The following is a 21,268-nucleotide window of genomic DNA, read 5'->3' as shown; positions in this document are numbered from 1 at the left end:
ATATGGCTGTAATTTATTTGTAAGTCATCCAGAAATCTCAGGAAACTTTACAAATTGCTATTTTCCTGTTAGTTCATACTGGTACCATTAATCTCCTGATGTTCAGCTACTTTAATAAGCCATCAAATCAAACAGTGTGGCATCTTGTGAAGAATAATAGCGCCGACATTTTCCACATTAATGGAAGTGGGACTCCCTGGGTTTATGAAGAGCTTTTCTAGAACAGTCTGTAATTGCTTGGCTATATGTATGTGTAAAATAAATAGGGATACTGTCAGAGGACTGTAGCTATGCTATAGTCGTATTATTCTTCAATGAACAACAAACAGGGACATGTCCTTTCCAGCAAGCCTTCTGTGCTAATACAGAGACATGGTTTTTTGCTTTATTTTTGACAACAATTAATAAAGTCCTGAGGTTGGGAGCAGATGGCTTCGTAGGAGCATGAAAGGAACGATGTATGGGTTATATGAAGCATTCTTTACAGAAATTAAGGGCCAAGAGCTAGTGGTATGATAAGGAGTGGGATAAAATAAACCAGCTGAAGAAAGTACAGAGAAATCTGGTCTCTACAAACAAGTCATTAATTTTTCTGGGAGCAAATTGAGCCCTTTCTGTTAGTCAATGCATTAGCTCATAAATTATCATACAAGAGGAGGTCATCCTCCCCTCGCCGGCACACTTTGCTTCCCCTTCCTCTTCTCCCCCCCCCCCCCGGCCCACAAAAGGAAAGGGAACACCCATGACTTAATGACATTGTTTTCTCATTCTGTATCACAAGTTATCTATTAACAATACCAATAACCAAAAACACTCCAGGCTGACAGTGGTTTAACAATAACACCTGCAGCCATACTTTAAAGGGCAGTAGCTACAGTAGTTTGATTAGGAAGCTGAAATGCAAAGTAGTATCAGGTCTTGCTAGCAAATTCCAGAGAATATTGTACGAAATACTGCCTAGTTCAACAAACAAGGAAGGAAAGTCATGTGCCACATTTAAAGAGATCAAGTTAATTACTCATTTACAACAGTCCAGCATCTAGAATTTCTATCACTGAGTAAATAAATCACAGGGATTAGTTCGGTATGATATTTTACAGTTTGCAACAAAAGCTCCATGAGCTGAATCCCCCAGCTTCTGTCTAGAGACAGGATACGATTCCAATGAATAAGGCAACAACGTGGAACATAGTCTGCTGTGTTTTGCAAGGAAGAAATTCTAAACTGCCATCTGCAAGTTTCCCACATTAGTTATATACTGATCATGGTATGCTAACCACTTAAAATGAACACTGTTGGCATTACTTCAAATAGGCCTGAGTTTCTAAATCACTGGGCCCTACTAAAACTGTTGCCATGGCAACACTGAGCTGCACTGGCACATGCACGAACAGTCCTAGAACATGCATGAGAGGGCACAATCAGGGCTGTGGGAGGGTTCTGTACCGTGTACTGGTCAAGGAAGATGTGCAGCTGCTGCACACTGATGCGCAGATCAGTCTCATTGAACTCATATGGAATGTTCCAACCCAGCGGCCCAAACTTCCGCCTTTCTTGCACCAGTGCGTGGAAGAAGCAGAGGCCGTACAGCAATGTCTTAAACTCAGCCTTAAAACCAAACACAACAACATGAATAATTAATGTCAGTTTTAAACATTTTAACAGTTTCGTTTTTTCCTCATGTCTTGACTTGCTCAAAACCCAGAAGCTCCTGCTCCAGTAACATACCATTTGTGATTCATGGGTAGCATTTCTTGACACAAAAAAAGGCCTTCAGCAGGAAGTCATCAGATTTTTTAAAACATTGGTTTTAAACTTTCTTTTAAACCAGTGTGAACCCTCAAATCAATTTTTAAAGCTATATACCCATGTGTATGTAAGCTATATAACATTCATGCACAACTTTGTATATAAGATCTTTGAATTTTTTTTACACCTTCATATTATAAAACACAGTTCACACACTAGTCCTGCATTTCTTTATCAAGAAAGATTTCAGGCCTTTAAAGAAATCTTCAGGTAGGAAGATTTGGTTTGGTTTGTTTTCAGTTGAGAATATTCAGCAAAGTAGATGACCACAATTAAAAGAACTGTGCTATTTATTATATATTAACAACAACAACAAGTAAAATATTTTGGGCCAAATACTCATGCACACAGAAAGCTAATTACGAAAGCAGTGGTTTCTGAGTCCTACTTAAAAAGGGACATAGGAAAGACATTTACTTAAGCATTCTATAAACCATGCAGTGCAATCACATGGCCCTCTCAATTAAACAGTGGACTTAATTTTGCCTTTTTGGACTAATCACTTGCTAAAAGAGCATTCACATAAATGAATACAAGATTCCAGAACTTTGCAGCAGATATGTAATAGCAAATAACTTTTTGTGTGTGTGTGTTATAGAGACATAACCTTAATACCATGCCACAAAAACAACTCAATTGAAGAAGTAGGTGGCGAGCAGTAAAATAAAAATCAAATTTACTTCACTACTCTGATTACTCAAAACCAGTTTCATTATAGCAAAGGACAACTATTTAATTTGGTACTTTTTTTTTTTTTCTTCTCCCCAGAGCATATATACAGAATCGTCAGAGTTGTCTTTGACTGTTTTACAAAGAAACATCACCAATACATTCTAACCGTTTTTTTGCAGCTGTTGAAAAAGTTAGGATCAGATATTGGGTCCATCAGGTATGAACGAATTATATTAGCCCGTAAACCTTTTGGTGCTTCATTAGTCATTTTCACTCCATTCTGCAGTACAGCCACAGGAAAAGTAGGAGATGGGTAACTGGTGAGCCACATTCGGAAATCTGGATGTGTTGTATCGGGGTTTAACTCCTGCAATAAACACATTAAAAACAATTAGAAAACATGAGAGTTGAATATACAGCTTAAGTGTTATTACTAAAGCTTTTTTTTTTAATTACTGTTTTTTGGTGGAAAATACACAAGTCCAAAGTTTAATTTCTTAAATGCTTGTATGTGATTATAGTGAGATTCACAATTATGATAACTTCCATTCTACATCTGGAGCATTTTTTTTTCAAGGCATCAGTATTTTGAGCTAAATTTTGTTTGCTCTGTGTATGATTATGGGATAGATGAACAAAAATGCACTGCAAGAACAATGGCATGTATATTTTGCATATTTACTGTTGTATAGCTCTTCTGGGAAGGGCTATAGTAATAATATGAAAAAATTATTAACGTCAGAAAATGATTAAGTCAAGAGAGAGTATAAAAAGCAAGAAATGTACTCTTTCATGTCTTTAGAAACCTCCAGATGTTCAAGTGTAAAATTATTTAGTCTACTGCTCTTTTGCAGCAACATATAAAGAAAGCTTTTGGTCTAAAGAGACTGCTGTAGTGGCTGGCCTTTACTATTCAAGGAATGCACAAGATCCATAGTGTTTGTGAACACTTCCTTCTCCAGTAGGCAGATGGAGATAGACAGAACCAATATGTGATGATTCCCCTTATATAATGGGAATTGTCACAAAGTATGTTAAGCTGGTGCAGCCTCACCTCAAGTACTGTGTGCAGTTTTGGGCACAACAGTATAGAAGGGACATCAAACTGTTAGAGAGTATCCAAAGGAGGGCTACAAAGATGGTGATGGTGAAGGGTCTGGAGGGGAAGATGGATGAGGAGTGGTTGAGGTCTTGGTTTGTTCAGCCAAGAGCAGGGCAGAGCAGGCCGAGGGGAGGCCTCACTGCAGCTCCCTCACGAGGGGAGCAGAGGGGCAGGTGCTGAGCTCTGCTCTCTGGGGACAGCGACAGGACCCAAGGGAACAGCATGGAGCTCAGACAGGGGAGGGTCAGACTGGGTGTGAGGGAAAGGTTCTGTACTGAGGGTAGTCGGGCACTGGGACAGGCTCCCCAGGGAAGTGGGCATGGCCCTGAGCCTTACGAACTTTATGAAGCATTCGGCCAACACTCTCAGACACTAATTTTAGGGTAGGCTTGTGCGGACCCAGGAGTTTGACTCCATGATCCTTGTGGGTCCCTTCCAACTCAGGATATTCTATGATTCTAGGTTGGCTTTTCATCTGCCTAGATGGATCAGACATGCCTCCAAAAGTTGGTAGAAGATTACTTATTTTTTACCTCACAGACTCTTTCCAGTGTCGGCATCCATGAGCTTGCTAGATGGCAGTTCTGCAGAACTATCCACGTTCCTTCCTTTACAGCCTTCTCTATCATTTTCATGGCTATTGGGCCTTGGCCTTGACCAAGTGACAGAGAACTAAGCTTTGTGTCACTGTATCCCTGCATTGTAGCACATTATAAGTAAGAATGCTATTGCATAAATACAACAAACCTTCTGGTGTTAGAGTTCACAACTGCACATATTCTTGAAATATTTCATGTACTATATATTTTAAAATCCAGTTTAAATCTCTTTTTCATGTCACTCCAGTTGACTAAAACTTCTTATCTATCATCTCCCAGCAAAATGCTACACTACACATCCATTTCATACTGAGCTGTACAATTCTGACATTTTCAAAACACTCCTGAAAACAGAATGCTCTTTACGCATGTAGACAATCCATTTTAAAATGCAGGACATATTTACAGCTTGGTGGCTGGAGATTTGAAGTAGAAGATCTTTGTCATTCTCAATAGCACAGAATTCTGATGCAGTAGCAGTCAGGAAGTGCAAGAAATACATCTTAGCAAAACTCAACAACTTTGTATTGTTATAACAATACACTTTCCATAACTACTGATCTACACTGGGGATTTTTGTTTGTTTGTTTGTTTTAGACACCATAGTAATAATGGCCAAAGGAAATGAAAAAAATCCACATTTGAATTCTGAGGTGTAAATTTCACCTGAAATACTAAGATCCTGTATTACTACACTGCTTTACAATCAGGTCCATGTATGTGTATTAGGAAGAAAAAAAAAAAAAAGCACGTAATGCTTACTAGAAAACATACCATTTTTGGATAAGATTCATTATAGTGAAAGTTTAAACTATTACATTTTTTTCTTCCATTTTCCATTTGAGATTCTACAAGCCAATTAAATGGATTATTATATCACAACTTTAAAGACTATGCCAAAATATTTAACATAAAAAATTCTTACAAACACTAGACAAATCATTCCGAAAAACAATCCAAAACAATTAGTGCTTTGTGTTAAAGAGAACACAAATATCATCATTAAAATACCTGATCATCAGCAAACTTAACAAGGGCTGCCATGGGGTCAGCACCAGGAGAAAGTATAAATATCAGTGGTGCACAAGAGTGGCTGTCAGAAAATGCTTTTGACAAATCAAATGGAGGTGGATCAATAAATGAACGGCCCAGGTTGTGAATGATAAATTCCTGCACCATTGGTATAATCTAAAAAAAAAAGAAAAAGAGAATTTAAATCTCCTATTTATGTGTAAGCATTAACATCTATTACACTTAACATTTTAATATAAATGTCGAGGACATTATTCCTGTATGGAATAGTAGGCACAACTGCAGTCCCAGAGTAATCAATGATTTAGCATGTGTAAATTGAGGCAAAAAAAGCCTCAGCTCGAAGATGCTCTAAGAAGGATGAAAAAGGAAGTCCTATGCAAATGACCCTTGATATCATTTCTGTCCCCATATCTGGACAGACTAATGTGTTTGTATAAGAAGCTTGATTTTTTTTTTTTTTCTGCATGCCCTCCTCTGTATTATGGAGTGGCTTTCAATTTTCCAGTCTCATAACTGAGCACGTCTAAAGTATCTTGACTTAGCAAACTGCTGTGTACCAATTTCTATACACTGATGGCTTTACTTCCTACTGAAGTTAAGTGGGCTCTGCAGCAGGAACAAGAGACAACTTATAAGAAGATAGCTTCAATCTTTGGTCCTGTGAACAGTTGTAGATATATTTCTCTTAAATATCACTATTTATTTTGTCTCTGGACTGAATAACTTTAAAACACATGGTAAAGATTTTATAATTTTTACTTCCACTTTAAAGAATTGCAATAGTATTTGCAAACATTCTACTAAGATTTGATCTCTGAACATGAAATGCAAGAAATGCTAAAGGTTTTGAACAGCAACGTTAATCCAACGTCTTTGGTCATAACCAGTGTATTTTTAATTTGTTAATGTAAAAGATAAATGAAATTTCTATTTTTTTTTAACTTGCTTTTTAACATTTCAATTATAAAACTTTTACTTTTCATATTGTTTAGGTGCTTTCAGTTAATAAATGTATGACAAAGTATATAGAATGTGACAGGAAAAAAAAAAAAAGTAGGTTCACTTCTCTTGATTGTCCTGTTCATAGAATCACCTGTGCTTGTGCTTAAAGTCTACTCTGACACAGGTGCAATGTGTAACCAATTAGTAAAGTACCTTAAATTCAAGAGCAGGAAGTAGGTAGAGGCTCTAGGCTGTACCAGTTACAGGCTGTTTAGATGGAGATGTTATTGCAAGAGCTTACTTCCTCCTCTAAGCTTTTGAGGGACTTTAAAGAGATGTATGAGTATGAGAACCGTTTAAAAACCTTTACAAATTGGCCTTTTGTGAAGAACTGCAAGTGCACTCCAGAGAACGTAAGTCTGAAAATGGATGTTTTAACTACATCTTATTCGTGGTGTACTATGACTGAACATAAAGTTGTTGTTAAATGTATTCATGTTCAAGAAGAGCTGCAGGCCTGTGCTAAGCTGTGGTGGTTTTATCTTGCTAGGCAGCTGAACTCCACCTCAACAGCTCTCTCACTTCCCCTCCTCAGAAGAGGAAGGTAAGAAGAAACAGAAATAAACAACTCATTCCTTGAGATAAGGAGAGTTTAAAGGGAAAATTATTATTAAGTAACTTCCCTAAAGGAAAAGGGGAAAACGACAACAAGTAAAGGTGCAAAAGCAATGTGTGTAGCTGTTGTCCAGAAGGACAGATGTTTTCACAGTGAGAGCCCACCCCTCCCCTCTTCTTTTTTCTACCTTTTATTACTGAGTGTGACATCATATGGTATGGTGAAATGGGCTAAAGTTGTGCCAGGGGAGGTTTAGATTGGATGTTAGGAAGAACTTCTTTACCGAAAGGGTTGTGAGGCATTGGGATGGGCTGCCCAGGGAAGTGGTGGAGTCACCATCCCTGGAGGTCTTTAAAAGACGTTTAGATGTAGAGCTTAGTGATATGGTTTAGTGGAGGACTTGTTAGTGTTAGGCCAGAGGTTGGATTTGGTGATCTTGGAGGTCTCTTCCAACCTAGATGATTCTGTGAATATCCCTTTGGTTGGTTTAGGTCAACTGCCTTGGTGATGTTCCTTCCTCACCTCTTGCCCACACCCAGCCTGCTGGCTCTAGGGGGTGGCATTAGAGGGAACCCTGATGCTGTGCCTGTATTGCTCAGCAGCAGACACAACACTGGTGTGATACCACTGCTGTTCTAGCTACAAGCACAGCACTGTATGGGCTGCTGCAGGGGAAGTTAACTCCATCCCTGCCAGACCCAGTACATAAGCCTGAGATGAAAATCTGAGTACTTTCTTCTGTTCCCTTCTCAGAGATGCTGTACTAGGATGACTGTTTCTGTCTGGTCAGTTCACTAGTCTAGCTACAGAATTGTGTATAATTACTTTTCTTGCCTTTACTTCTTTGTTTTTGTCACTTAAAAATTAACATCTTGTACTAAGTATTGTTTCTGCTTGCAAATTTTCTTTTAGGAGTCATCCTAGCAACTACTTGTCCTTTAGGAAGGATGGAGTAGCAAAATGATCATGACTAAAAAAAAAATCATTTCAATTTTAGAAAATGCTTTAAGTCCCTGTAGGCTTTAATTTGAGCCTTTTTTTTAAAAAAAAAAAAAAAAAAAAGAGGCCTCAATTCTACTTTGGCACATGCATCCAGATTTCGGGTTGGATCTCAGATAAGGCATGCTGTAGGAGTTATCTGAGAAGGTGTGAAGTTCAGTAACTGAAACAAGCTTATCTTACTTTTTAATGTTCTTACCGGATGTGATTCAAAAGTGACAGTAAAATGTAAAGATAAGAAATGTAGCACTAAACTTACATACTTGAAATATAAAGGTTCTCTATGGTCATAGTTTTATGCTACGTGTTTTCTCTGAAAATATTCCTTAAATTCCTGGCTATAGTGGATCTCATACGCTGTTAGCAGAATGCTTGTGTAGCTGCCACTGACTAACCACTGAAAGAACAAAGCTACTCTGGTAGTTTGCAGATACCATAACTATGCAGGAACTTGTTCACTACTTCTAGCCTACTCCCTGTTCCTTTACTAGTTGCTTTATTTGCCTGCTTGCAGTCCTCACTTAATTTGTTTTCAGCCTGATCTCTGCTGATAGATACTGTGGGAAAAGGCATTCATGCAAGCTTTCTGAAACAGTTCAGTTTTGTTCACTGTTGGATCAAGCTAAACTTCCAAACTGTTATTTGCAGATGGCAAAGGCGGGCTTTGTACACTGTCCAAATGCAAATGAACCAGATGTGGTGAAATGCTTCTTTTGCTTGATAGAACTAAAGGGCTGGAAACCAAATGATGACCCATGGTAAGCACGGATGTAACAGTGTACAAGTATTTCCCCCCACATCTTTGGCAACGTCCCCTTACTCATTCTAAAACTACCAATTTTCCAAACAGTTAACTAAACTGATGCCTACTGAAAATTTATCTTACACAGTAACCTTGAAATACTTAATTTTCTAATTATACCCCCATGCAACTTTTCAGTTCTTAGATTTTTGCCTCCAAAGAGTGTGTTTTTGCTTCAACAAAGCAGAAGATTCTCTCAACATTGTAAACATAATCTAGATCTTCCCTTGTAATCTTTCTGGCTCACAACTAAAGCAGCTAGCTTGTATCTGAGATCACTAAAGTCTATTTCATGTCTTCTATAAGATAATTTTTCTACTAATGGGTAGTAGAGGTACTAAAGAGACTGGTTTAAGTTCATCTCTGGAAATGTAACTTTCCTGGTTTTAATATCTGTTCTTCTGTATTTACATTGCAGGGAGGAACACACAAAAAGTCACAGCTGTGGCTTTTTATCTCTTACTAAGAACTTTGATGACCTGACAGTGGAGGAATACTATGTGTTGGAGATGACACGGCTAAGAACCTTCCTTGTAAGTGTTGACCAAATGATCTTAATATTTACAGTCTACCATTGCATCTTACAAGAATTTCTGTCTTTAAGACTTCCAAGCATTAGCAAGGGATGGTGGTGTAGGGCTAGAATAGGCCTTACTCTGAAGTAATGAATAATGTGTGTTATTGGCTATGAAACCTAAATGCTTCTCAATCCTGTCTAGCTTATGAAAGGAAACGTGGTTCCTTTAGACATGTTTTTCCATTTCAGCAGAAATTATCTTGTGTGATAATCAATCCTGGAAACTCTATAATAAGCAGTTCTATCTTTCTCAGGAGGGGTGAAAACCACATGTGACAAGACAATTTGACCAGGCTATTGATTCATTCATGTGTCCAGCTTTACATGAAATCACTGTCTAATTAAGCTGCTGGACTTTCAAGCCTATTTCAAATGTTTCACAATTTTTCAGTTCTAATCCTCTCTACTTTTATTTTGTGCATGCCATGCTGTTGACATAAACAAAAGCACACAACTGAGCTGCTATGACTAATAGTCTTTGATAATGATTCCTTATTGGTCTGAATAGTAATAGAGAACCAAGTGAGACAAGTTACCTGATAGGACAGATTTACAGTACCTCCATACTCTGTATCTTATCTCTTTGTTGGCATTGTACTGAAAATATAACTAGTGACTGTAAAGGTTAAGTATTTAAATTCTATACATGACAGACTCAAATACTTAAAAATAAAGTCACGTCTCAGTGGGAGAAGTCTGATATCTCAAAGGATGGACTAAGGGTGAAAATGAGGTTATTTAACTATAACTGAACAACGGATTTTTTAGAGCAGTCTTCCAAGATACAAGAAGGGTCTAGGCCAACACATACCTTTATCTAATAAATTTAGAAAACTGGAAGGTTTGAGCAGGGACACTTTGCCCCCAGGAATGCCCTAATCAATAGCTTAAAGGGCTACACACTAGGGCTGCTGTTGATCTGCAGCATGCTGCAGATCAAAAACATTGATATCTTAATGCATTTTTTCTAAGCAAGATCATGCCTCTTCACAAAAGTAACACTGAAGTCTCCCTCCCTGATGTGATTTAAAATACAGTTAAACAATGGGTTCACAATTTACTTCAAAAGCATACCAGATATAATGAAAAACTTACTCTGAAATGAACCCTACTGGCAAGGCTGGTGGAAGAATTTCTGAATCAAATGGGAATGGGTATGGATATGAAAGATTCAGTCTGAAACATGCAGTTCAGTGCATATTGTTGACCAAAGCCAAAAGTAGACTTCTAAGCTAGAATCAATGGTAGATTGTGTTTTTGAGGATTTAAGTTCTGAACATTTTTGAATTTATCAGTTAAATTTCTCAATTGAGAATTTCAATCTTTTGCTTTAAGTGCAAGACTGGCAGAAGCATAATAATCTCTTTTGAAGATGAAGTTGCTGCAACTAGGAAGCGTCTTGTAGACATCTTTTCCAAACATCAATACACACCAGAGCCGCAAGTGCTTCTACATGCTGATCCAACTTCCCAAACTTCTGAAAGTTCATACTACCAGTCCAAAAAAAACTTCCAAGAGAAGTGAAATGTGAAGACTGACTCTGAAAGTTTCTCTTCTTCATATGGTACTAATATTCTTATTTTTATGCAAGTAGTAATGTAAAGCTGAATAGTTGTGTGAGAAAGTGTAGGAAACTTTTTATATACTCCCTAGGACAAAGGTCATAACTGTTTCTACTAACTCCTATCCTTCACGATGTGCTTGTCATTATGGCTAGGAGTGAACTACTACTAGTCTCATTAGTCAGAGAATATATGAAAAATGTTTAAGTAAATACTTATTCTGGCTTAATAGGTTGAACTTTTTGAATAAAGATTCATAACTCAGTTACTATTGTGATCTGTGCTACATTCAAGCCTTTGAGCTAGACTGACTCAGATCAGAATGGTTCTGCTTCAAAACACTTTCTATAGAACAGAATGGATATGTGTCTACAGTAATCCCTACTTTTAAGCACCTATGTTATCTACATTCCTGTTTACCTCTAAATTATCTTCCTAGACCAGTTATAATTTACCATAGTAATATCTAGCAAAAAAAAATGCAGAAGGGAAAAATACTTGGTGTATTGAAAAAGGCAAGTCCAGGCTTGTAAGACCTCCTTGAGGAAGAAGTGCTCGGGTTTGGGTACACAACAAAACTTAATCTAATGGCCTGAGCTTCTGATTTAAAAGGTCTGCTCGTCATAATTTCAGACTGTTTTTTTAATTAAATGAATTCCTGTTTTATTTCATGGTTTCAGCTGGGATAAAGTCTCTCTTCTTGGAAGCTAATATAATGTCTTCTGGATTTTTTACGGAAATAGTGGTAATAAAACACAAATATTTTAATTGCTGCATAGTGCTTACTTTGAGTTGGGGACTTCTCAGCTTCTTATGCTGCCTTGCCAGCAAGGAGTCAGGTGGTGCACAAGGAGCTGGGAGTGGACACAGCCAGGACTGCTGACCCAAACTGACCAAATATTTCATGCCATAATACATCATGCTCAGCAATAAAAGTTGGGGTAAAGGAGGAGAAGATACATTTGGAGTGGTAGTGTTCTTCTTCCTGAGAATTTTCTTTACCTCATAACCTGTCTTTACATCAACACAAGTTCTTTTACTTTTACCTTCCTGACTCTTTCACCTGACTGTGGGTAGAGTGACTTAGCTGCCTTCTGGGGTAAACCATGATAACACAGTTAAAATACGCACTTGCAAATCCTTTTGGTTTCCAAGACAAATTTTGAATAAGGTGGGAGTTTTGTACATACCTTGTCAGGTCTCAGGCAGCGAATGATAAGCATCCTTTGGAACTCCCCCAGCTTGTCTTGCCACTCTGCAGGAAAATTCTCATGCTGGGGATCCTGAAAACACAAACATTCCAGCTTTCTTTAGAGCATTTGGGGGAGTACAGGTAGTGGGACTAAATTATCTTGTAATTTGACACATCAGTACATTAATCCATGATACATTTTTTATTAATCTGCAGGAATGGGGTTGATGTGTTCTGTTTTTTGTTTTTTTTTTTTCAAAATCTTTGTATCTGGGAAGCTTCTATTTTAGCAGAGAAGTTAGTCGTTTCTAGGTGTTTAGAATATAGGAAATATACCCTTCACCTCTAGGAAGAAGGTGGAAGAGAGAATAAATATGAAAATGTATTTAACCTACTTCTTGCTGTGTTAGAGCTGAATTACAATCAGTCTTTGATATTACAATGACAACTATACACTCCTCAGTAACAATTACACTACAGTATTACTTGATAATCATGAATTAGGTTGCATCTGAATGAAGAAAATGAATTGGAAAGTTAAGTCAAACAATGCACCAGAGAGCTTGCTTTGTAAATGGCCTCTGAATACTCCAGTTATGTTATTGCACTTATCAGAGTAGAATAGCAAAGGTTGTGTGGCATGTGTTAACTTACACACAACAGGTGTTACATCTCAGTCTGCTTTTCTGGAAGCTGGTATTACAGCTCTGCTGGGGAACCTCTTAGGCTTGCCTGTAGAGGGTTGGGCACAGGGGTATGCAGATAGACTTGCACTAACTCTATTCTGAGCAGTTTTGATTTAACAAACCAAGTCACAATGGAACTCATATTCTGCAAAAGACCTGGACCCTGACTCTCCTTCTCCCAGCTTTTAGACACTTAATTTCAGACTAGAATCCAGAACACTGCATTATTTTTTCTATTTATGGGTACCTGATAATCTACCTCTTCTAGGTACCTTTTTATGTAGCACTCAGGATTCAGTAACAATGTTTCTGGATGCAGTGTTACTGATTATTAGATTCTTTGTCAGCTAATTGATGATCTGATTCTATAGATCTTGGTTTTTTTCTTTTTTAATGACTCTTAAATGAAGAAATTTCTATTTATTTCAGTTTAGCTGTTTGAACTGCTAGTATTGTTAATTTGACTATCAGTCACATGGATCTTGAATCTTTACTTCTGAAAGTCAGCACCTTTGTGTTGCTTTAAAAAGCTATAATCTCAGAGTGCATAACCAAGTTGTCTCTTCCTCAATCTCCATTTCTAAGGCCATCATTTCTGTGTTTTGGTGACTATTTTCCGAAGAGCTCTCAAAAGCCCTCAACTTGTCATTTAGCATTTACAAAAATATATAGCAACTTCATTTCTGCTGTTCACCTCTTTCCTGTAATCTGGACAATTGAAGGAGCCAAATCTGATTAGTTTCCTTAATTTTTCTCATCATACAGTTGTAAGCATTTCCAACTAAAAATCTGTTCTTTTCCTCTCTGCATCCCTTCAGTCCCCTTGTTAGAGGAAGAATTTCTAAATACTTGAAATTTACAATGGATAAAACAATCTCTTTGAAATGGACATAAGATATCCTGTGCCATTTGGCAGAATATTGGTAATAAACTTTCTTTAAATAAGGGTGATAAGTGTTTCAATGGACTAGCATAAATGGACAGTATTATCTGAATATTGGAAGCAGTTATAGCCAGATACAGTGCCCATAGGAAAGAGGGTAGTTTTTAAAATCATTTAATAAGGAGGCATGTGTACATTGAGCACTTCATATATGAAGAAGCAGAAGGGAGGGGATGTATGATTTGAAAAAATGTTCTTAGTAAGATTAAAGATAAAGCAAGTGCCCAAATGTCAAGTAGAATTTGTCTATAAAGCTTAGATTTTAATTAAACAGTGATGGAAATATATAAAGTCTTTCATGCATAATTAACTATAACTGTGACTGTCATTCTTGGGAATAAAACACAGGTCTCTGAAATTGCATTCTAGTTTCTCTACAAAGCAATTGTTTTGTTTGTTATTGTTGATATCTTTTTTAAAAGATTTACCGAGGAAAGCAGCATACTACATAATAGCATGAAAAGGCTGACATGACAAGGCACAGTGGTTGCCTTCAGTTTAACAACTTTCACTCTCACCTTACTACTGTAGGTTTTGTAGCCTTTTTTTCCAGCCCAATTCAAATCATGACTTGGTATTCAGAAGCCACATGACAAATGGGCAATCATCTACAACTACACACAATTTGCTTAAATATTTACATTCATATATGCAAGCACATACCATGTAAAATGACAGCACATTCTTTTCCCTGAATAAAGATTTTCAATGTCTTAATTAGTTCATCAATGCAAGCTATCACGAATGTTAACATACCAAGCTGTCATATACCAGTTTCCATCCATCCTTAAGTCGCATAAAATCCTTACGAATGTTTGTGAATTGTGGCAAGTCTTCTAGTCGACAAATTTCATCCCATGATTGTGGAGGAAGCCAGATGCATGGGTTAGGGAAGGGATTGTCCAAACCTATCCCACCGGTCAACAGAAATTTCCACTCACTCTCGTTAATCTACAATGAAAAAACGCAGCTCTCAGGACTAAATAAATAAAATCAAATGTTTTCAGTACATTATGTAGAAAATCAACACATTTATCTGAATTATTACACTACTTGAAAAAGCTTCCTACCAAAAGCCTATTTCAAAAGCATTTAGTGTCTGGCTTTCAGTTAAGCATGAATTTAAGGAATCTAAAAAAATGATATGAACTGCTCATATCTTAGAATCATCTGCATTCCTGACTTGGGGGAGTGAACGATTTTAACTGACTAGATTTTTAGACAAAGTTATATTTGTTAGATGCATTTTTTTTAATTCCCAACATGTTGAATGAATAAAAAAATATATTTCTGGGAACCATATATCTTGAAACATTTTCCTACAATTCAAGCCTAAACATGAAAAACTGCTATCAGCCTATTACATGTCCCACTCCTTTCTCAATATTCCTTTATCTCAAAATCTCTTTGGCTTAAATTTGTAAATCCAGGTTCCTGTATCTATGACTATTACTGTCAGCTCTTTAAAGTATTCACTTCTATGTATTCCCCAACGCAAAAAGTTTGAAGTGTTTAAAATCTTAAATGAAGGTGAAAGAAACAACCCCAAGCGCCTGTAAGTACCATTTTGCAGAAAACATGGATAAAATGGGTGTATTTCACTTACAAAATATTTCTTTAGTAGGATTTTTTATGAAGAATTACTAGAAATTAATAGAATTCATTTGATGTAAGTGTTTGATTTTCAGGAATACTTTGTAAAAATTAAACACATTTAGCACCCTAAGTGAAAAACATGAGTAGTTTATTAAATCAATGGTTACAGTTCATTTTTCTGTGCTGTTAGAATACTTATAACACGTTATAGCAAAATTTTGGAAACTGTTGACTGTTAGAATAACATAGGCTAGGCTTAGGTTTAAGTCATGGTTTAGAAAAACTATTATCACCTAGTTCGGATTTGCCAGACCTGTTTGTTACATATTTATTTTATTCTAGAGATTATTTTTCAATGCTTATAATTATTAAAATCAAACACCTCAATTATGGATTAAATATTATAGATAAAATTATTTTTCTATTTTATCTTCTAAATTCCTATTACTGATAGTTTGTATATGCAGTTTTATATATATCATACCAAGCTGCAAATTATTTTTAGTTACCAATTTTTCGTATTTCAGAAGATTCACAGTTAGACAAAAAGAGAAGAGCAGCTTGTCCTTTTCAAACAGTGAGCGACAGACATTGACGTAAAGTGAGTAAGTAAAGTGATCCTTGAGAGTCTTCAACCTAGAGATATCAGGAAAAGAACAATCTTCCATTAATATCACTAAAGCCTGTGTGTTCTGGAAACCTATTACAAACAAACTGGATTTCCTTTGGTGCAATAAACTCTCTGGTCAATTACCCCCAAAAGAATCTTTAAATATGTGTTCCAAGTTATGAGCAAAATAACATAAAAATTATTTAAGTGGAATTACAATTTAGTACTATGTGTTTTGTTTTGTTTTGTTTTTTAGAGGAAATGAGAGGTCCCCTTTGAGAGGGGTACAAAACAACAGTGATCTTATGATTCTTTATGAACATAAATACCGATGCCGAAATTAAACCAGCCTATTTTAATAGTCATTTGAAGTATGTTTCCCATTCTACAGACTATTTACCTTAATACACTAATACAAATATATTAAAAAGTTGTGATTTATTATCAATAATTTTCCTCAAAAAAACAAGCAAGGAGACCATCTAAAGCCTCCCTGGAGGCTGATTTTACAAAAGCTTAAGTACCTTTGAATACCTAATCAAAATAATGAAAAACCAATACAGGTGATTAGAAATGCAGATACTGAATTTGCACAATTATTTCAAAAACTTCTTTCAAAGTAATAACAAAGATGTGGAGGGGTGCTATGGCTTTTTTCCAACTATCTAGATCACTGGTCCTTTGGCAGGTAGTTATTCTGAGGGTATTCTTCCACTTCAGACATGGTGATCCAGACATGGTGATCATATGAAAACCTAAATGTGATCTATTACAATTGGAAAGTGGAAAGATCTGAAAGTAGATCAAGGATGAGAGCAAGCTATGTTGTATGATCCAACCCAGAACATTCTATGATCTGTCTCCTTTCTAGTCTCATGATATTAATTGTATAATAATTATCAATTATTAATTTGTGGGGAATTTTCTGTGCCTTCGCCACTTTATTCTTCACCAGGCATAATTATTAAAATGAGCTTACACCAGTTGTACCCTAAGAATGTATGCTGTCAATTAGGTTCAGTCTTGTATCTTTATATTTCTGCTAACAAAGTTTTTGTTTCAAGAAAGTATAAAAACATTTTTTATTACTTTAATTTAGGCTTTTAGTTTTTTGGTTTTTTTTGTTTTTTTTTTTTTTTTTTGTTTTTTTGTTTTTTTTTTTTTTGCCATAAAGGAATCATATTTAAAAATTAAAGAGCTAGGCTTATAGAACACAGACTTATACTTAGAAGTATATCTTGAATATAGTTTCAAGTATGACATGGAAATGTTAAGTTCTGACTTAAATGTTTATCTTTGATTTTAAAAACAAAAAAAAAAGTTATGCTAGTCTTAGATTGCCCAAACCTTGACCAAATTCTAATAAAAAAATAACCTTTATAACCAGTATGCCATTAAAATAAACACATTGATCTACACTCTAAGCACTATCTCACCAGGTACTACAACTTGTATTTAAACGAAGCATGGACAGTAAGTAATTCAGAAATTGACAATTTCAATTGACAATTGACAATTCAGAAATTGACATTTGTAATCTTAACTAAATAATCTTTCCATAACCTTTCCTTATAATTTCCATATAAATTCTCTCTTACCAGTTGCATGAAAAAGTTTGTCTGTTTCTTGAAGACATACATAGTTAATACATGAAATAAAATATAAAATCAAAGCAAGTGGACCATATTTATCTGGTACTTTGCAATTTCACACATGACTTGTACCAATTACCAAATAGAAATAGTGGAATATGTTGCACCTGTATTATATCATACCATTTTATTTCTATGAATAAATTATCTTCCAGAAAAATATCTGACATGTACAAAAAATATTTTAAAATGCAATGCCTGACACAACACACTTTGGAGAAATGATGGTAACATTTCTGGAGTAACAGTGAATATATCACCAATTACAAATGGCAAATTATTACTCTCACCTTGTTTGTAAAACTTCTGATTTCTCTGAATTATCTATAGACATGATGAAAAGGTTAATAAACCACAGGAGAGAATACTGGTACATAGGCTCAATGTTGGCTAGATCAGCAATAGAAAAAAACAAGATTGATGAATGGATAGCAACAGGACGATAGCCCATACGAGTAGCATCAATCTTCTTTTCTGTTTCTTCAGCCACCGCTTGCTTTTCAGAAATCTCATTAGCCAGAGCTTTGGAAGAAGACAATACATTAATAGCAGTTTCATCTTCCAAAATATTTCCTTCTGAAGCTGAAAGAACTTCTAAAATCTTGTCTTCTATTTCTTTTAGTTGCCTAAAATAATATACAAAATTTTTCAAAATTACAAAATTAGTCGTTTTTCTGCTAGTTTCCATAAAAGATAATGTGTAGATCCTATTTTTGCTAGGTATATTATATAATAAAACTTTTTTGTGTCATTAAACATTACCTTACATTTCTGAAACATTAAGCTAATTTCAGGCTAAAAACTGACAGTATTATTGCAAATGGAAAGGGAGAAAGTGCCACAATACGTTGAATGCTGCACACTTCATGCTTTGACCTAGGGGAAAAGATGCCTTTTGCATGTACAATCACTGCAAATGTAGCACACAATGAAAAAAAAAGTCTATAAAATATCCATTAATATCTAATCAAAATTTGCGAGGACAGCAAGTAATATGTCAACAACTTCATGGAAGGAACATATTAAAATGGAGGACAGGATCAGGAATTACATTTTGCAATTACACAACCCCCTGTTAAGCTCTTTAACATTTTATTATAATCCCAGAAACAGTAAGCCATATCACTGAAAGAAAGCCAAAACCAGTAGGAATATGAGTAAGAAGACCATGCATCCTAATCAGCCTTTAAAAAAAAAAAAAAAAAAAAATAGCAGTCTTGAATTTCCTGTTAAAACTGATAAAGTATATGAAGTGTATTTTCTATGCTTTACATTTTCTTACACTAAGACGTGCTCCTGTGTCTAGCAAGGGAAGTTATCTCAATACCTTTTATTCTCAGCTCCTTGAAGGATGAGAGCTTGTTTTTCTTCTTCAAGATCTGGCCTTTCTCTTGCAACTACAATCCCAAGAAGTTGATCCTGCAGTCCTTCTGAAGTTATCATGAAATTCAATAACGTTACCTGTTAAAAGAGAGATGTTTTGAAGGAGAGCCACATGCAATTCAAAAGCTTATTCATTTTAATTATTCATGTAATATTCTTAACCAAAATTTGAAAGTAAATTAATGGAAGATGACGGTTTAAGGTGAAGTTGGCTTTCCAACACAAAGATTAGCCCAGAAAGCTATACATTCTTGTTGCAGCCTTCTCATGGTTAGAATTCCTTTCTGTTCCTCAAAATTACATGTAATTCAGTGCTTCAAGTGATTGGTCCATATGCATGGTGAACAATTGTACAGATAAGAAGGATCTTCCCATTTTATACCTGTATGCATTAAATAGTTTTCACTGGAGACATTTTTATGAATGGAAGGTTTAACTTAATGTACAGATTTTGTAAATAAATTTGCTGCTGTTTTCAAAAATCATTCAACCTCAACATCCCACTGTAAATGGGCTGCTGACACCATATTTTATGAAAATACAGATGAAATATGACTGTGTTTAGAAACATCTTACTTAAAATCTTTGCTGTTTTCATAAAGTATCTGGAAACATACAGGCTGGAATTCTACTTCAAGCTAGTAGTGCCTGTGCAACATAAGTTTTCTCCCTTTAATGGCTCTGTTCACATGCAATTTGTGTTGTTGTTATTACCAAGGGCATTTGTATCCTAGAAATAGCATAACATAATTTTCTGTTTTTCATGGGAAAATGTGACAAATATATATAATTTAAAAGAATTCCTATGCTGTGCCATATTTATAACCAATCCAGCAAAAGCCATACCCTTTGGTTGAAGTGGTAGAAAAGCATAGTGTTGCACATGTGAAAGGTGAAGAATACAATGCCAGCAGGAGGCTAGAAAATAGTTGATGCACACAGTGCAAAACTGTGCTCTGAAGCATTGTCTGGTTCAGATACCTGAAACTCTGAGTTTTAAGCTCAAATTGCTGTTAGGATCTGCATTCCTCCTTAGTTCCCAAGCCACAGAATTATATATATTTTATTTTTTTTATGGATGTAAATAAGAACTCAGCTTCCCCTGAGCAGTGCTGATAATTATCTTTTTTAGAGTTTTTTTTATTTTTTTTTTACTTGTGCTATTTCTGATTAATAATCTTAGAAACAGAGGAAAACTACTCAGTGTCCAATCATTGCAAATAGACATACGTTTTATAAATACATGTAAATATATTTTGTGTGTCTTCGAATGCTTCACTATATAAGACACATCAAAATTCAATACAATCTTTTTCTATGAAATATGATAACCATATCAATAACCAGATTCTCTAACTAGCTCCTGAGTAATCTTTAGGACAAGTACATTAATGTGTGCCGCAATTAGCAACAATAATTATATATTAGCAAATTAGCAGCAATAATTAGATAGTATTTTTTTGCCTACTTCTCCGTGTACATAAGCCACCTTAGCTGGCTAGCTCAGCAGCATGTGTAGCTAGGAGTATACCCTGCAATGTCACAACCTGCTACTTGTTACAGCAATTAACACCTGGCTGAGTAGAACAAACTAAAGTCTGTATTGACTGTTGATTGGTAACTAGGAGATTTTAGTTCTGTTAAATAAAAAACTTTTCTTAGGAAATAATCTTCATACACATTTTAAATGCATATGTACTCTGAGTAAATCTTTTACATTTTCATATTTCATTTTTTTTTCTGAACCTGCAGCTAATTAACTTCTTTGATAAAAGATCAATGTATAGGTGATGTTTATTTAAGTGAACAAAGTTATCCCCTTTTATTATTTTTCATGCGTTTTTCCTGCATCAGTATTCCTTCATGGTTGAAACTTAACTTACTCTTCCATTTTGCTGAATATTACATTAGTTTACAAAGTTTTGATTTCAAGATTCTGTGTTTCACTAGCCTATGTTTTCCCAAAGTGTAAATTTTCAATATTTTTCTATAAACAATTTTGTAAAAGCAATGGTGAATAAAAAGTGGAATACATCTCCCTAGCAACTTCTAGAAGAATAAACCACCAACTTTATTCTTTCATGTAGGAAACAACTTCTTTTTCCCCTAATGGAAAAATAAAAATGGCTATTGTTATCAAATATACAAATCTGGAAATACATTTTCTATCTTTTATAAAAAAGGTAGAGTGCCAAAATTTGCTCAGACTCTTGTACCTAACTCTACTTCAAATAAAAATCTTGAATATGAAAGTCTAAATTAGAATTAGCATGTGAGGTGACTACTGTATTAAGTCCCTGTAAAAATTTTTTTACAATAAAGGTGACTAAACAGAATCAGAAGATACAAACTGGTAAAAGTGTATTATCACAGTATTAAAGAATGACAGAATTGAATGGTGAAATATTAGGTATGAGAAATGTCAACACTTCCAAGATGATACTAGGCTTCCAGCAGTGTCAAAAAGAGCAGTGTTGGCAGGTGAGTAGGA

At 35.5% G+C, this 21,268-nt stretch overlaps 2 protein-coding genes across 2 annotated transcripts in view; one reads left to right on the top strand and one right to left on the bottom strand.

The window, feature by feature from the left end:
- DNAH7 (dynein axonemal heavy chain 7) overlaps positions 1-21,268 on the bottom strand; it is a gene marked incomplete at its 5' end in the record, with an annotated part of 109,270 nt that overhangs the window by 7,175 nt on the left and 80,827 nt on the right. The window contains 9 exons of the mRNA XM_082763209.1: positions 1,447-1,608; positions 2,648-2,848; positions 4,117-4,278; positions 5,194-5,370; positions 11,906-11,998; positions 14,293-14,487; positions 15,642-15,768; positions 17,685-18,020; positions 18,722-18,855. Of these exons, the coding sequence (XP_082619335.1) occupies positions 1,447-1,608; positions 2,648-2,848; positions 4,117-4,278; positions 5,194-5,370; positions 11,906-11,998; positions 14,293-14,487; positions 15,642-15,768; positions 17,685-18,020; positions 18,722-18,855 (1,587 nt within the window). The remainder of the gene's footprint in view (positions 1-1,446; positions 1,609-2,647; positions 2,849-4,116; positions 4,279-5,193; positions 5,371-11,905; positions 11,999-14,292; positions 14,488-15,641; positions 15,769-17,684; positions 18,021-18,721; positions 18,856-21,268) is intronic.
- On the top strand, positions 6,435-10,785 carry LOC309879647 (baculoviral IAP repeat-containing protein 5.1-like; the record flags this gene model as incomplete). The annotated part of the gene is made up of 4 exons (XM_082763584.1): positions 6,435-6,572; positions 8,423-8,532; positions 8,995-9,109; positions 10,489-10,785. The coding sequence occupies 4 exons, from the start codon at positions 6,435-6,437 to the stop codon at positions 10,675-10,677; spliced, it is 552 nt and encodes a 183-aa protein (XP_082619710.1). The 3' UTR covers positions 10,678-10,785.

This window comes from Aythya marila (assembly GCF_965140915.1).
Source record: "Aythya marila genome assembly, chromosome: 6".
NCBI classification, from domain to species: domain Eukaryota; kingdom Metazoa; phylum Chordata; class Aves; order Anseriformes; family Anatidae; genus Aythya; species Aythya marila.
This window is presented reverse-complemented; position numbering and strand designations above follow the sequence as displayed.